The sequence below is a fragment of the Leuresthes tenuis genome, unplaced genomic scaffold (genome assembly GCF_036924035.1).
Source record: "Leuresthes tenuis unplaced genomic scaffold, fLeuTen1.0.hap1 SCAF_3, whole genome shotgun sequence".
Lineage (NCBI taxonomy): Eukaryota > Metazoa > Chordata > Actinopteri > Atheriniformes > Atherinopsidae > Leuresthes > Leuresthes tenuis.
In genome coordinates this window covers 3,239,402-3,255,938 of record NW_027325357.1, presented here as the reverse complement: position 1 = coordinate 3,255,938, position 16,537 = coordinate 3,239,402, and the positions used below count along the sequence as shown (strand labels likewise).

General features: G+C 44.1%; 1 protein-coding gene across 6 annotated transcripts in view; it reads right to left on the bottom strand.

Annotated features, from left to right (window-relative positions):
• The window catches only part of chd6 (chromodomain helicase DNA binding protein 6), a 112,334-nt gene that overhangs the window by 62,417 nt on the left and 33,380 nt on the right, over positions 1-16,537 (bottom strand). For all 6 annotated transcript variants that reach the window (XM_072381437.1, XM_072381438.1, XM_072381436.1 and 3 more), the window contains exons 3-6: positions 11,072-11,696; positions 7,258-7,375; positions 1,738-1,891; positions 1,187-1,336 (exon numbers count right to left, since the gene is read on the bottom strand). In XM_072381437.1, coding sequence (XP_072237538.1) covers positions 1,187-1,336; positions 1,738-1,891; positions 7,258-7,375; positions 11,072-11,696 — 1,047 coding nt within the window. The remainder of the gene's footprint in view (positions 1-1,186; positions 1,337-1,737; positions 1,892-7,257; positions 7,376-11,071; positions 11,697-16,537) is intronic.

Sequence of the window (16,537 nt, the reverse complement as noted above, 5' to 3'; positions counted from 1 at the left end):
GTCCCTCTCCATCTGTGATGAGCTGGTTATGGCACAGACGATGCACAACGAAGCATTCTCCATCGCGTTGTTTCTTTCTTTCTGACGACAGCAACAGGAATTTCGTCTCCTTCCACTTCCGGGTGACGATCCCGGGAAAAAATCTGGAGCAGAACACTCGATCCGATCCGCTGTCGTCTACGTTTGGATCGAGTTATCTCGGGTCTTAACCCGATCCGATCTGTTTTTCTGTCCGATTAAGGCGTCTACATGAGCTGAATAACTCAGTTTTATTGTAATTTAGCCATTAATCCGATCCGATGGCCTGCATGTAACCGCACTGACTTGGTTTTCCTTTAGGTTTACTTAGCTGTACAGCAATAAGCAGTTTTTGTTTCTACAAATATGTTGGAAACGCCGTTTAAAGAATTCATGTCATGATTTTCCTTTTGGGTTTATGGGAGGGGCTCACATTTTAAAGATTACTGCCAAAATCATCAGGACAGCCGCAGTTTTTCGGTTATTTTTGGGTTGGATACTGATGTTAAAGCAGGAGATATTCATGAAAATGTATTAAATAAGATTTCCTGGGACTTTAAAGAACAATTTGCACACATTCAGTCATTTTTAATCACCTTCACGTTGAATCAAAGCACATGATTGCAGTTAGTAACCATGGCATGGGTGTGTAAAAGATATGTTTTTCCACACGTCCAAAATGTAGTAGAGTAGTAGTAGATCCGATCCACTGTCGTCTACATTTGGATAGAGTTATCTCGGGTCTTAACCCGATCCGATCTGTTTTTAGTCAGATTAAGGCGTCTACATGAGCTGAATAACTCAGTCTTATTGTAATTTAGCCATTAATCCGATCCGATGGCGCTCATGTAACCGTGAAAAAGGGTGAAACTGGAACCCGTTCAGTGGCTGATTAATAGTTTAAAGCTTTTATTATTTGTTGATTTGCTTGGTTCTGAGGTTAACTATAGCTAAAGTGAGCTGTCGTCTACGTGCACATTTGGTTAGAGTTATCTCGGGGTCTTAATTCGATCCCAAGTAACCCGATCAGATCCGTTTCTTGTCAGATTAAGGTGTCTACATGAGCTGAATAGCTCAGTTTTATTGTAATTTAGCCTCATGTAACCCCACTGAGTGAGATTTAAAACAAAAGAGCAACAACTCAGCGGGAGTCGGGGTCCACGCTTACTTCTGCCTGCCACGCCAGCGCCGTGGCGTTGAGCGCCGAGATGCGACCGGCTCCAAGAACTGCGATGGTCTCTCCGTCGTCGTCGACCACCTTGAAGTCCAGGTCTTCGTTGTACTTCCTCCTTTTGACCTGTCGGCCTGAGCGCCGCTTCTGAAGAAGGGAGAGAAAACACCAGAGTGAGAAGAGCAAAGAGGAGGGTGAGAAGGTGAGAAAACATTACGGTGAAGAGGTGGGAAAGGAAGGTGATGCTGTGAGATGAAAGTAGAATAACAGAAGAAGAAGAAGAAGAGAATCTGCAGGCTGCAGGCTGGTTAGCAGCAGCTTCAGAGACACTGAGGTTTGAAGCTGAAAGCTGGGCTTAAAGGCTGATTATGAGTGATATAATCTCATTTCCCAACATCAGCCACATCACAACCACATTACCCACAATGCATCTGTCTTAAAGGTCCTAACATTTACATCGTTTGACAGCCTAAAAACAGTGGGTTCGTCATTAAATGCAGCAGATGAATGTGACGAAGCGATTAAAGCGGCCCTCGCTGAGCACTCACTGCGTTGTCCAGCGGGTCCTGGCTGTCCTCTCCTCCCATGTTGAGCGCTGACATTGAGGTAGTGTCGTCACTCTCCGCCCCCTCCTGAACAGCCAGCTCCTGGTTTCTCCTCTTCCCTTTCTTCTTCTTCTCCACCGGCGCTGCTCCAGGATCTCTGTGAAGAGCACAAATCTGATGAGTAATTAGCAGCTCCGGCGGCGGCGTTTTTCACTGGAAAGTCGGCGGATATTTCATCCTCGTACTTTGTTTGAATTGGAAATAACGACCGACTGCTGACTGAACAAAGACAGATCTTCTGAATGAAGGAGCCGGGTGTTTCCTGTCTTCCAGCGGGACTGTGAAAGTCACTGATTAGCATATTTGTGGCATAATCACATCCCTTTCATGGGGAAACTCACAAGAGATTATTTTCTTACTGACACAGTGAAAAGTGGTTATCGTCCTCCGCTTTGTTCAAAGGGAAGTGGCTGTGACTACAGAGTCTCCCTGGAGACCAGCAGCTTGTCAGAGCTGCAGAGGAACGTTTACCTCCAGCTCACCTTAGATCAGCAGCAGAAAAGGACCGAGAAATACATAAATCCACATTTAAAGCCTGCACTTTGGAGCTGAAACACGAGATTTGTGCCCAGTGATGTCTTTTTTCATCACTTCCGGCTGCAAGTTTAAAATCAGACAAGTACAGGCAGAGGAGAGGAAAGAAGACACAAACATCCACACTATCTAAGTGTCTGGCTGTGGCATCACACTGGTTTTAAACTGGGAACCGACTTGTCCTGAACAGGCATGTTTGGCCCCGTTCGTGGGAACTCTCACAGATAAAGATGCCGCCTCTGAACAATATACATCCCAGAAAATAAGACCGACACCCTCCGCTGCACGCTCACGTGCTCGTGCACGCCTCACGGCCGCGTAAATAGCATTTTTTCTGTGGCAGAAGAATTGTTGGCGGAGGGAGACCAGGCAGGATTAACCTCTCTGCTCCACAATCAAACTCTGGCAAAGAGAGCAGTGAAAAGACAAAGCTGCAGATTAAGATGGAATTAAACCTGCACCACATGAGGCTTTTCTAATCTTCTTTTGACTGGTTTTATCTGAACAGAACATGACCTGAGCACAGCCTGGAAATGACCCTGAGTGCAGTCACGAGGCCTCCTGCATCTCTGCTCGTTCTCCATCCTCCTCCCATCCTTCACTGAAAGATGGGAGGAGCATCTTTCCTTTGCTTTCATTGACTCATTTCTAAATTTAGTTGTATGTCCTAAAACAAGCTCTGGTGAATTACTGAGTCACCAAACAGTTTTTGTTGTAAATTCACAGCTTGCACCTCAGTTGGTTCAGCATCAGATGCCACTGCGTGACTTTTGTCATGTAAAGTCTGCTACTTAAGCCACTTGCTCATTTGTTTCCAGGGAGGATGCTCTCTTTTGCCTCTCTGTAAAGGTTTACAGGAGTTTAGAGTTTAGCCTCCTGAACTTTCCAAAAGAACGACAGCAGTTTCTAGACTTTATAAACCAGGGTGAATGTGCTATAGCAGCTTCTCTAACACTGATTCCAAGGGAAGGCTGGCTGATATGGCCAAGAATCTACACTATATTGCCTAAAGAATTCTGCCTTTACACGCATATGAACTGAAGTTACATCCCATTCTATAATCCGTAGGGTTTAATATGATGTCGGCCCACCCTTTGCAGCTATAACAGCTTCAACTCTTCTGTGAAAGCTTTCCACAAGGTTTAGGAGCTCATTTGTGAGGTCAGACACTGATGTTGGACAGAAGGCTCTCAGTCTCTGCTCTAATTCATCCCAAAGGTGTTCCATCGGGCTGAGGTCAGGACTCTGTGCAGGACAGTCAGGTTCTTCCACACCAGACTGGCTCATCCATGTCTTTATGGACCCTGCCTTGTGCAGTCATGTTGGAGCAGGAAGGGTCCATCCCCAAACTGTTTCCACAGAGTTGGGATCATGAAATGGTCCAAAATCTCTTGGTTTGCTGCAGCATTCAGAGTTCCTTTCACTGGATCTAATGGGCCAAGCCCAGCTCCTGAAGAACAGCCCCACACCATAATCCCCCCTCCATCAAACTTTACACTTGGCACAATGCAGTCAGACAAGTACCGTTCCCCTGGCAACCGCCAAACCCAGACTCCTCCATCAGGTTTCCAGATGGAGAAGCGTGATTCGTCCCTCCAGAGAACGCGTCTCCACTGCTCAACACCACTGCATCCCATGCATTGGTGATGTGTGGCTTGGATGCAGTTACCATGGAAACCCATTCCATGAAGCTGTCTACGCACTGTTCTTGAGTTAATCTGAAGGCCACATGAAGTTTGGAGGTCTGTAGCGATGGACTGGACTTGTTGCACAGGTGGCATCCCGTCACGGTACCATGCTGGAACTCACTGAGCTCCTGAGAGCGACCCGTTCTTTCACAGATGTTGGTAGAAGCAGTCTGCAGCATCCAGAGGTGCTTGGGTTTATACAGCTGTGGCCGTAGAAGTGATTTGAACACCTGAATTTGATTATTTGGATGGATGAGTGAATACTTTAGGCAATATAGTGTATGATAAGAGGTGCTGTAAGACTGTCTGTGTCTCTGTAAGCCCCCCGATAGCCGCCAATAACAACAACACAGCAGCTATGAGCTAACAGAGCTATAGCACACGTTCATTCATTCATTCTTCTTAAAGTATTGGTGAAATAAAGACAGATAATGCCTTATTTAGAGGCTGCATCCTCTAAGCCCCGTTCACTCCGTTATATGGATCTCCAGTTATCTAAATATCTTCCGAAGGACGCCGACTTTCACCAAACTGTTCTCGGTGAGTAGATGAACGTATTTCATGCCAGAAATAAGGTTTAAAAATACCGGAGTTCCCCTTTAAGGTTAGTGTTTCTCAAAGTGGGCTGATAATAAACCGTATTACTACCAAAGGTTAAAAAACCAGACTCTAACAGCTTCTTCAATCCTGATTCTACATGATAAACAGCTCTCACTTTCTGAGAAAAAACGGTGGAATAACACCTTTAAAACAAGGAGTAAAGAACAGTTTGGGAAAGAGGAGAGACCAAAAAGAGGCGGGAGGGAGGACGGGGAACGGAGAATTGTGTGACAAATGAATCCAAAACGTAAACCCGTCCTTCCCCTCGTATTTAAATCGTAATGAACTGATTTACAGATCAGCTTATTTATCTGAGAACTGGGAATTAAAACTCCCCTGTGAGCCGACTGTGTAGGAAGCAGCTTCCTTTGATTCTAAGTTATGAACCTCTGACACAAATTCAGCAAAACTGGGAAAAAATATTCATCCTGGAGCATTTTCATAAATCTCAAAGTCCAAATATCATCCTATCGGTTCATTTTTCAAACTCTACGGTGCATTCAGGTACTCACTGGTGTGGTTAAAACTCCCCTTTGCACATTTGCTGATTCCACACTGCAACATTAAAGTGGAATATTTCCTAATAAAGTGGAATATTTCCTAATAAAGTGGAATATTTCCTAATAAAGTGGAATATTTCCTTATAAAGTGGAATATTTCCTAATAAAGTACAGAGAGGAGCTGTGTGGTTTGTTGGGCATGATGGCTTTTTACTGCTGGTGCGCTTTACTTTTCATCTTCTGTTTCTTTCCGCAATTAAAATTCTATTAAAAACAACTTAATCAGTGCCGCTGGTTCATTTCAGTGGAAGCATAACTGCCTATTTATGTAGCCCGGACGGGCAATAAACAGAACAGAAAACAAGAAAATCTACCTAATTGTGTTTGAACATGCCTGGAAATGTCCACAGACAGTGTTGGCTGTCATGGGTGCAGTAATTGAGTGTTCTTAGTCCCTTAATTTCACACCATGTGCTACAGATGCTACTTAATGGATTTTGCTCCAGTCTAATGACTTTGCTGCTCACGCTGATGATTCTGTTGAAAGAAAATTTAATTTTCTTTTATCCTGGATCCATTTCCTCTGTGTATTTAGGGGTAAATTCGGGGTCTTTGCGATCTGACAGGCAGCCGCTGACAGCTGTGACATAATAACATGAGGCAAACATGGGCAGCAGAGTGATAGTGCTTCTACTGACAGCCAAAGGGCTCAGATTAAGGTGGATGTGGCTCCCAGCACCAATCCAGGCTGTTATCTTCTAAGTGAACATGGACTCAGAGACGCCTCTGTGCAGAGCTGATAAGACTGATTGGTGGACCTGGAGTTGAGTTTCCTCGGCAAGAAGAGGTGTCGCTGACATCAGGAGAAGATAACCTCGCTGTTAGGTTTGTCATATCACAATCTTTTAGGGTTAAATCCCAATCTGATGCACGATTCGTCCCACATGTAAGTTAAGCTCGTGTGACAACATGATTTGCTGTGCATACGGATGCAAAACTGCACATAAATCATCGTCTCCTGTTTCTGCTTCAATTCTATTCCTAAATAAAACAAAAAACACCCACCAGATCTTCTGCTAAGGAGCCAAAAGCCGATTTTAAACATTTTAACTCAGCAAAATGAGGAAAATGTTCGGTTCTAAATGGTTGTTTGCTACACAGAAAGAGAGGTATTCCCCGGAAAAGGAACGTGAACGCCGCCTCATTGAAATATTTACGGATAAACACACTGACTACATAAAGCCAGCACTGGTGGATTAAAATGTGCACAGCTAACAGCAACAGCTTTAACAAGGACAACACAAAGTAAAGCCACAGTAAACCGGACCGTCACAGCCAATAACGCTTCAGTTTGCTTCATCGAGAAGTAGAAATGCAATCTGTGCAATTCCACCAGAGAGCAGAACACAGGACCAATTACACAGCTGTACACAACCTCTGTCAACTCTTTCTCTGCAGCCTGAGAACTGGTGATCAGCTGAAGGTCCAGATGCATCTCTCAGGTCCTGTCAGGTCACAGCTGGATTTTTTCCTCTTTCTTAAGGACATCACTTTCAGATCCTGTTCATCTGCTGGAGATAGTTTTTTAGGCCTGACACTTCTTCTTTTGTCCTCCACTTGTCCAGTTTCCTCAAATGTTTTAAGGACACACTGCACACCATGCTGAGATATGCCAAGTTTTCAGCTAATATCTCTTTGGGAATCACCTTGTTGCTGCAGAAATCCTATTTTCTGTCTGTCAAACTGTGTTTTCTTTGCTGTTTTTCATAGATGCAGCTAAAGAAATGGGAACAAATGATGCTACTAGTAACAAAGTGCCTAAAGATCCAGTTTAAAATGGCTTCTTTGCTAAGTTGTCTGTTCTGTGTCGACACAACACTGGTTCATCCCTTGAGTTAGGAGCCTTTTTTCTGCCTGAATGGTTCATAGCTCAGAGTTAAGTGGCTGAACAGAGAAAAAACATATTTCTCTGAAAATGCTCAGGTACAAGGACTGAAAATGAGTGAAAATGTCCAAAGAAAAACTTTAAAGACCATCAGAAAGCTGGAGAACTATTGATGAGGGACCACTTTAAAAGATTAGAAGGAACTCTGACATAATGGCATAAAATCTAAAGGGATTCAAAGGTCCCAAAGTCCTACCTGGGTTTGCGGCCCCTCTGTTTTGGCGTTGAGGGGGCGGGCATCTTGCTGTTGGCCTGGTTCTTTCCGTGGCTTTGGGCAGCCTGGGTGCCATGAACCTGGGTGACAGATGGGGCTGCTGCAGGGGTGAAAGGAGAAAATAAAAGGGATTAAGAGAAAGCAAGCCCCTTCGGACCATTCTTCAGCTGCCAGTCCTGACAACATCCCGGCTTAAAACCTACAGAATTTCAAGGAAATCCAACCGATAGCTGTTAAAACGTCACAAATAGGCAAGAATATAAAAAGGCAGTAATCCAGAACACATCCAAGCATTCAGCCAAAGACAAGCACCACAGCAGCATCTTCCACCAATCACTGATCATTCCTGTTTCCTGCAGGCAGTTTTTCTTTTGTACTCTGACAGAATGCTAATGCTCCCACCCACACATGTGCAAATATACAGGCGTACTTAGTCCTAATTAAGTCCAACAAGCCCATAATAACAGTCATTTCTCCTGACGTGCCTGGTCATGATTTAGAGGCATTTAAGAATAGAACATTCATCATCTCATCAATTAAATCTGAAATGTTCCATTCAATCGCTTCCTCAAGCTACATTTTTTACTTTTCTGCGGCTGCCACCTGAACACGGCGAGACGCACCGTGCACAGCTGCCTCCAGCGCACTAATGACATTAGAGATGAGAGATTTTAAACCTGCAGATGTTCAACGGGGTTCAAAAGCCAGTTTACAGCGACAACAAACACAGTCGTCATCACATCTTCATTACTGAAGACCTTTTAGCTCAAGGCTTTCAGAACAGATCTGTCAGCTTTTTACACACATTAATAAAACTAACAAAAGTTAGTTGATTCTGTAAGTTTTCTAGTTATTTTAGTTTGAGATTTGGCGACATCTAGCGGTGAAAACGTAGATTGCAACCAAATGCATACCTTTCCCTGTAGGACCACTGTCAGAACATGTTGGACCGTAATGAGGCATCTAAGCCCCGTCTGTATAGATGCACTTTATCAGGTTCACCTGTTCAATCACCTGTTAACACAAACAGCTAATCAGCCAATCACAAGGCTGCAACTCACTGCATCTAAACACGTAGAGGTGGTCAAGACAACCTGCTGAAGTTCAAACCGAGCATCAGAATGGGGAAGAACGGGGATTTAAGGGACCTTGAACGTGGCATGGTTGTTGGTGCCAGACGGGCTGGTCTGAGTGTGTCAGAAACAGCTGATCTGCTGGGATTTTCACCCACAACCACCTCTGGGTTTACAGAGAACGGTCCGAAAAAGGGAGAATATCCAGTGAAAATGCCTTGTTGGTGTGAGAGGTCAGAGGTCAATGGGCCGACTGGTTCCAGATGACAGGAAGGCAGCAGGAACTCAAATAAGCGCTCGTTCCAACCAAAGAAAGCAGATCTCTGAAGGCACAACAGGTGGAGCCCTGAAGAAGATGGGCTGCAGCAGCAGGAGACCACACTGGGTGCCGCTCCTGTCAGCTGACAGCAGGAAACTGAGGCTACAATTCACACCGGCTCACCAGAACCGGACAACAGAAGACTGGAAAAACGCTGCCTGGTCTGACGAGTCTCCATTTCAGCTGCAACATTCAGATGGACGGGTCAGAATCTGGTGAAAACAGCATGAAAGCATGGATCCATCCTGCTCTGTAGCTACAGTTCAGGCTGCTGGTGTAATGGTGTGGGGGGGGGTATGTTCTTGGCACACTTTGGGCCCCTCAGTACCAGCTGAGCATCGTTTAAATGCTGCAGCCTACCTGAGTATTGCTTCTGACCATCTCCATCCCTTTATGAGCACAGCGTCCCATCCTCTGATGGCTGCTTCCAGCAGGATAATTCACCATCTCACAGAGCTCATATCATCTCAAACTGGTTCATTTAACATCACAATGAGTTCCCTGGACTCCGATGGCCTCCACAGTCTCCAGATCTCCATCCAACAGACCTTTGGGATGTGGTGGAACGGGAGATTCCCATCATAGATGTGCAGCCGACACATCTGCAGCAGCTGTGTGATGCTGTCAGGTCAATATGGAGCAAAGTCTCTGAGGAACGTTTCCAACACCTTGTTGAAAGTATGCCATGAGGAATTAAGGCAGTTCTGGAGGCAAAATTGGGTCCAACCTTTTACTATCAAGGTGTTCCTGATAAAGTGGCCGGTGAGTGTAAATAGCTTGTTCTAAGCTCAAGAAAACAACGATTATAGTGCATTTTTCCCAATAAATTCACCCTAAATGTTAGAAGTGTGAATGTGTCTCGATATTTAGGATGAGACACAATCCAGATGTGGAACATCTGAGAACACAAAGTTATCGTCTACTATTGCTATCAGATGATTGTCCAGTTGTGACGGAACAACAAATTTCCGTTGTGATGTTACATTTGACTGCTGTAAAACTGAAGAGAAAAGCAGTTCAATTACACAGCTCTCATGCACTGAATTATGGGAGGAATATGAGGGTAAAATCCCACTGAAATTGGCCAAAACTCAACTCTAACTGATGAAAAATGTGGACATTTGGCCAAACTTTAGCTTTGATCAACTTACAGTGTGTAAAATCTGCTTCACAGAAAACCGATATTCGCTCAATCAACTAATATGAAGTACGACAAAAGCCATTTTTTACCGTTATCCAACATCTGAAACCCAGCCCAGCTGGTCCAACTATTCAGTCAAAACTTAACAAGACTCTGTAAACTTTGCCCTGCAGCTCCAAAAGGAAAGAGACTTACCAAATGTTGGGGAAAATTACAGAGCCAAGCATTTACAGATTCATTTTATAGAAGAAAGCCCTGAACTTTAACAGCTGTTGAAGACCTTTGAGCAGATTACTCCCATCGAAAACCTCCCACAAAGGGATATACCTGCACTCTACAGCAAAGCTGCAGGTAAAAACACACAAAGCTCAGGTGATTCTCGTGCTTAAGAGAAAACTGACTCATATAAAACTGTATTTGAAGGTCTTGTTTTAACACAATTCTGTCATCATGTTAAGAATAAAATATTCATGTTATTTCAGAATCTCCAAACTGTAAACTGTAGATCTGATCCGATGACAACCCAGGAGCCTCCGTCCTCTTCTGTTTCACCATCACCCACTTCAGCACAGATATGACACCTGCCGCACCATCCAAACACAGCTGCATCCACATGGCTGTTAATCCAGACTCAAACAAACAGAAAAAGGCCGTCCTGCATGGAAGTGATGAGCCCTGAGCTCGGTGTTAGCTAAGAACTATTCTGCAGACTCACATGACGTTCATAAAGGAGTTGGTGCGCTGACTAGTTTCTAAAAAATGCCCATTTTGGTCAATTTATCTTTAAAAATGTCTTTTTTTTAATTGTCTATACCCTTTTCCTCCTGCTCAGGGGTGTAAATAAATAAATATCTGCCAGTTAAATACTGAGTGTGGTTTTTTTAAGATAATTTTGGTCACAAATGTTTTACAAACTGAGGAATTCAACTTCCATTTGTATATCTTAATTTTAAGATATTCCAAACAAAACATCTTAAACTTCCCTTCACTTCGACCCATGACTGAGTTTCCACAGAAAGACGAGTTTAGGATGAGGTTCAGGGATTAAAAAATGACGTAGTTCAAGTCCAAGACTCAAATAAACGTTCTAAAAACGTCCCAAATCCTCATATTTGAGAATAGAAATCGTAAAATATTCTCAGATTAAAACTTAACGAGCAATCTGTCCGCCTCTTTAAAAACAGGCCGTTAGGTTTAAATCATTTCAAACTGCGGCCATCAGCTCGGACACACTGAAAAGAAGCCCCTTCAGACCCCACAAACCTTGATTCGCGGGAACAGGAGGTAGGACTTTGACCTTCGGTTTCCTTCCTCTCTTGCCGGGAACCTTAACAGGCACCTGAGCTGGTCCGGGGGCCCGTGCAGGACCCGACGCTTTCCCACCTCCCACATTCCTCAGCCCCGTCTCGCACTCCTTTCTGCCCTCCTTCCCCTTGGTCCTGCGCTCCTTCCGCTCTTTGCCTTCCTTGGGCTCTTTGCTCCTCCTCAGTGTGAGCACTGTTGCCGCCCTCTCCTCCTTTCGTTTCTTTGGTTTGTTGCTCTCTTTTTCCTCCACCTGTGCTGCTCCTTTCTCCCATTCTCTCTTGTCCTTTTTCTTTCTTTTCTTCTTCACCCTGCCTCCACCTCCTCCGTCATCCTCCTCGCTCAGTGCAGACGGAGCCCGCGGGGCTCCTCCGGCGTGCTTTGCGGCTGGGGTGCAGTGATTGGATGTTGCCGTGCTGCCCACGGGGGTGAGGAGGCGGAGCTGGTCCTTGGGGCCCACAACCAGGTGTCCCCGTGGGATTGTGGGAACTGTGGTTTGTGCGTTGCTGTTTTGGTCCGAGGCAGAGGAAGAGGCTGCAGCAGGAGAGGCCGGAGGTGGCGTGTGCTTCAGGAGGCCAGTGAACATCTGGAAACCAGAAGAAATTAGGTTATTCACACATCTGTCGCAGAACGCCCAGAGTGAACACTTTCTATGCAGATGTTTCACATCTGAACCCTTCCAACAGTTGTAATATGTGATGTAATTAAGGCGGTGGACGTGTATTTGATGCTGAGTCATTTAACTGGTAATTTCACCTCATTTCTGCTCCTTTATTTCTTATCTTTAAATAAAACTTTATCAGCAACCAGCTTTTAGTTCGTCATAACCTCCATGATTTTACTTAAAACTCACAGAAAGGTGACTATTAGTAGGACAATAAGAATGATTTCTATTAATTTGTTGCAGTAAATGATCGACCTGCTCTGCAGTTCCTCAGACTGTTTTCTTCTTTCAATGTTCTTGATTTTTAAAGCTCAGCATCATCAGCCTTGTTTTCAGCCAGCAGTGAAAAAACTGAACCATTTTACAACAAAGGCACCAGACAGTTTCTCAGGTGAGAAAACCTGATGTTGCTTCCCGTCTGCTGGCCTCTATTAGCTAATATTTAACATTAAACAGCGTTTTCTCAGGCAGTATCATCACATAAACATATGCTGTGTCTTTAAATGTCGTCTGAAGTTTCCATTCAAAAATTCAATACTTTCAGACTTCTAAGGAGATTTTTAAAGAGATACTTGGAGTTAATTTCAGAGTTCAAGCTCAATCATTTTTCTAAATTGAAAAAAAAAAACACAATAAGACCCCCTGAAGGAGACAAGCTCCAGATTTGATAACAACAACACAAGGATTTTCCTTTGTGGAACTAATAAAAGGTCTGATTTATCTGAAAAATAAATATTTCACAGCTTTTTCTAAAAGTCAAGGCACTCTGGCCTCCGTCAAGGCATTCAGAAATTGCTCAAAAGAAATATTGTTCTCTTTGTTGGATATTTCCGCCCCACAAATATCCTTAAGGTTAAATCTAGTTTTCCCACATTTTAACCTCAGAAACTAGACCTATCCCTGTCCAGATGTTTCATTCTTTATCAGTCACTTCAGGTAAAGTATCGGCCAACAACACGCCTCAATCCAACACCTACACACCAAAGTGTAGAAAACCTTACTCACTTCCTCTTGAAGTCACATGATCTCACAGAATAAACCCTCTGTCTCCACATGAGGACATATTAATAAACTACTTCCTGTTCAGTTATGATGCTCTGGTTTTGGGTCCGACTCATCCCGAACACCCAGGAGAAATTAAAAATCAAAGACTTGGAAGCTGTGTGTGGTGTGTCATGGATAGATCCACTTTAAGGGGTGACGATGGTACAGTCTGCACCTGCCTTACAGTATAGATACCAAACATGGTTCCAGGAACTGAGGGCCGTGGTCCCTACTTCCTGTATGTCTGAATGCACAAAAAAACGGCCCCATTCCTGAAAAGGTTATAGAAACTGAGGGCCGCGGTCCCTAGTTCCTGTATGTCCGAATGCACGAAACAACGGCCCTATTCCTGAAAAGGTTATAGGAACTGAGGGCCGCGGTCCCTAGTTCCTGTATGTCTGAATGCACAAAAAAACGGCCCCATTCCTGAAAAGGTTATAGAAACTGAGGGCCGCGGTCCCTAGTTCCTGTATGTCCGAATGCACGAAACAACGGCCCTATTCCTGAAAAGGTTATAGGAACTGAGGGCCGCGGTCCCTAGTTCCTGTATGTCTGAATGCACAAAAAAACGGCCCCATTCCTGAAAAGGTTATAGAAACTGAGGGCCGCGGTCCCTAGTTCCTGTATGTCCGAATGCACGAAACAACGGCCCTATTCCTGAAAAGGTTCTAGGAACTGAGGGCCACGGTCCCTAGTTCCTGTATGTCTGAATGCACAAAAAAAACGGCCCCATTCCTGAAAAGGTTATAGAAACTGAGGGCCGCGGTCCCTAGTTCCTGTATGTCCGAATGCACGAAAAAAAACAGCCCTATTCCTGAAAAGGTTATAGAAACTGAGGGCCGCGGTCCCTAGTTCCTGTATGTCCGAATGCACGAAACAACGGCCCTATTCCTGAAAAGGTTATAGGAACTGAGGGCCGCGGTCCCTAGTTCCTGTATGTCCGAATGCACGAAAAAAACGGCCCTATTTCTGAAAAGATTATAGAAACTGAGGGCCGTGGTCCCTAGTTCCTGTATGTCCGAATGCACGAAAAAAACAGCCCTATTCCTGAAAAGGTTCTAGGAACTGAGGGCCGTGGTCCCTAGTTCCTGTATGTCCGAATGCACGAAAAAACGGCCCTATTCCTGAAAAAGTTATAGGAACTGAGGGCCGCGGTCCCTAGTTTCTGTATGTCCGAATGCACGAAAAAAACGGCCCTATTCCTGAAAAGGTTATAGAAACTGAGGGCCGCGGTCCCTAGTTCCTGTATGTCCAAATGCACGAAAAAAACGCCCTATTCCTGAAAAGGTTATAGAAACTGAGGGCCGCGGTCCCTAGTTCCTGTATGTCCGAATGCACGAAAAAAAACAGCCCCATTCCTGAAAAGGTTCTAGGAACTGAGGGCCGTGGTCCCTAGTTCCTGTATGTCCGAATGCACGAAAAAAACGGCCCCATTCCTGAAAAGGTTCTAGGAACTGAGGGCCGTGGTCCCTAGTTCCTGTATGTCCGAATGCACGAAAAAAACAGCCCTATTCCTGAAAAGATTATAGGAACTACAAAAGGTTCCTACAGTGGGAATGCCCCTATTATAACCACCTGTGTAATAAGGAGTAGGTCCTTACGGCACTAAGAAATAAAGTGGTTTTCTTTTTTCTACTTTGTTGAACTTTGTGAAAGTAAAACCTTGATATAAGCACACAGTAACAAAAGGTAATGCTCTGTACGGACATTGAACGCAGCATGTCTGAACCACTGTAACATGCCGCTGTGCCACTCGCTGCCATCATCTCCATCATGCACTGATTCAGTGTTTATTATCAGTAAGATACTGAGAAATAGCTTCAGTAATATGCTTCTACATCATCATGCTAAACCAACTAAACTTATCAGAAACTACATCCAGAACGCAGTTTAAGCTTTGAACCCGTGACCATACACAGGGAGCTCAGAGAATTTCATCGGCTGTTTGATACATCTGTCCTCAAACAGCTAATTTACAACTGAATAAGTTAACACCTCTGTTTTTCTAACTTTTGTAGCCTGTGGATACGACATGGAAGCTCCTTCAGCTTCAAGACAAAAGCTAAGAGCTCTGACTACACTTGAAAATCCCCGTATGCAGAATCTTTACACGCTTTCAGGAGAGAATACCTGAAACCACTGATGCACGGTGCCTGTTAACCCAGTGTAGAAAACAGCTGACTCGTGCTGGCATGCTGTCGGGAGTTTTGAGGGGAAAAGGTAGAAAAGCCTTGTTTACTGATATGATAACACACAAATATGCAGACATGTTTCATATTTTCTTTAGTTTGAGACTCATTCATAAGAGGCAGAGCTTTGTTTTGCAGTTTGTTCAGACCATGCACACATTCCTGCCCTTATTTCAACAATATTTCACTCCCACTGACCTGCATACGCTGACACTCTGCTTAACAGCCTGGCTGTTGTTGCAATTTGGCTCAAATTAGCAACAAAATGAGAAGAAAGGGATCCGAATGCCAAGTAAAATGTTAGCATTGCACAAAAGTAAGATTGGGTTTAGAAGTGTTGTGAATGGATGATTGTAAATGTGCGAGATAGTGTTGAAAATGCATGTGAAACACAGTAAACCTACAAGGAGGACAGCTGCCCACAGAGGGAGGCTTAACAGAAAGAGCAGTTAACACTCTCAGCTCTTTGGTGGAGCAACCCAGGCTGTTAACAAGGGAAAAAAAGCCAAGAGGGTGGTCCACCTCACTGAGAAAAACACTCAAATAACGTATGAGACGGACAGGTAAAAGGCTGAAATGAGACGCCACGAAATCGGAGGAAAAACAGAGAAAAGAAACTGGGAAAGTTTGAAAAATAATGTTCAACTCTTAGGAGAAAAGAAGTAAAGGAGAAAGGGTGGAGTAATAGAAGAAAACAATTACGTGGGTCAGTAAAAATGGACTAATGTGAAAAGAAGGAAATAAATCACATTCTGAGCACGTGCTTTTTGATGTATGAATCACGCTGTGACTAAATACTTAATATGCAGAATATTCCTCCATCAACCCGCAGGATGCTGCAGCCTTTTGGTGAACAGCTACACCACCCGACACCCTCAACACTATCAAATGATCTGGTGTGTCTCACAAAGTGCTGGGAGTGGTTCTCCATATAATGCTTCTGCCATGAAGCCTGGAAAGGTAAAAACAAAGAAAAAAATGCCAAAAAATGCCTTCTGTTTCACTTAGGACCCAAAGCTGACTATTTTTAACACCTTAAAGACCCAAAGCTGACCATTTCTAACACCTTAAAGACCCAAAGCTGACTATTTTTAACACCTTAAAGACCCAAAGCTGACCATTTCTAACACCTTAAAGACCCAAAGCTGACCATTTCTAACACCTTGAGGACCCAAAGCTGACCATTTCTAACACCTTAAAGACCCAAAGCTGACCATTTCTAACACCTTAAAGACCCAAAGCTGACCATTTCTAACACCTTAAAGACCCAAAGCTGACCATTTCTAACACCTTGAGGACCCAAAGCTGACCATTTCTAACACCTTAAAGACCCAAAGCTGACCATTTCTAACACCTTAAAGACCCAAAGCTGACCATTTCTAACACTGTGAGGACCCAAAGCTGACCATTTCTAACACCTTAAAGACCCAAAGCTGACCATTTCTAACACCTTAAAGACCCAAAGCTGACCATTTCTAACACCTTAAAGACCCAAAGCCGACCATTTCTAACACCTTAAAGACCCAAAGC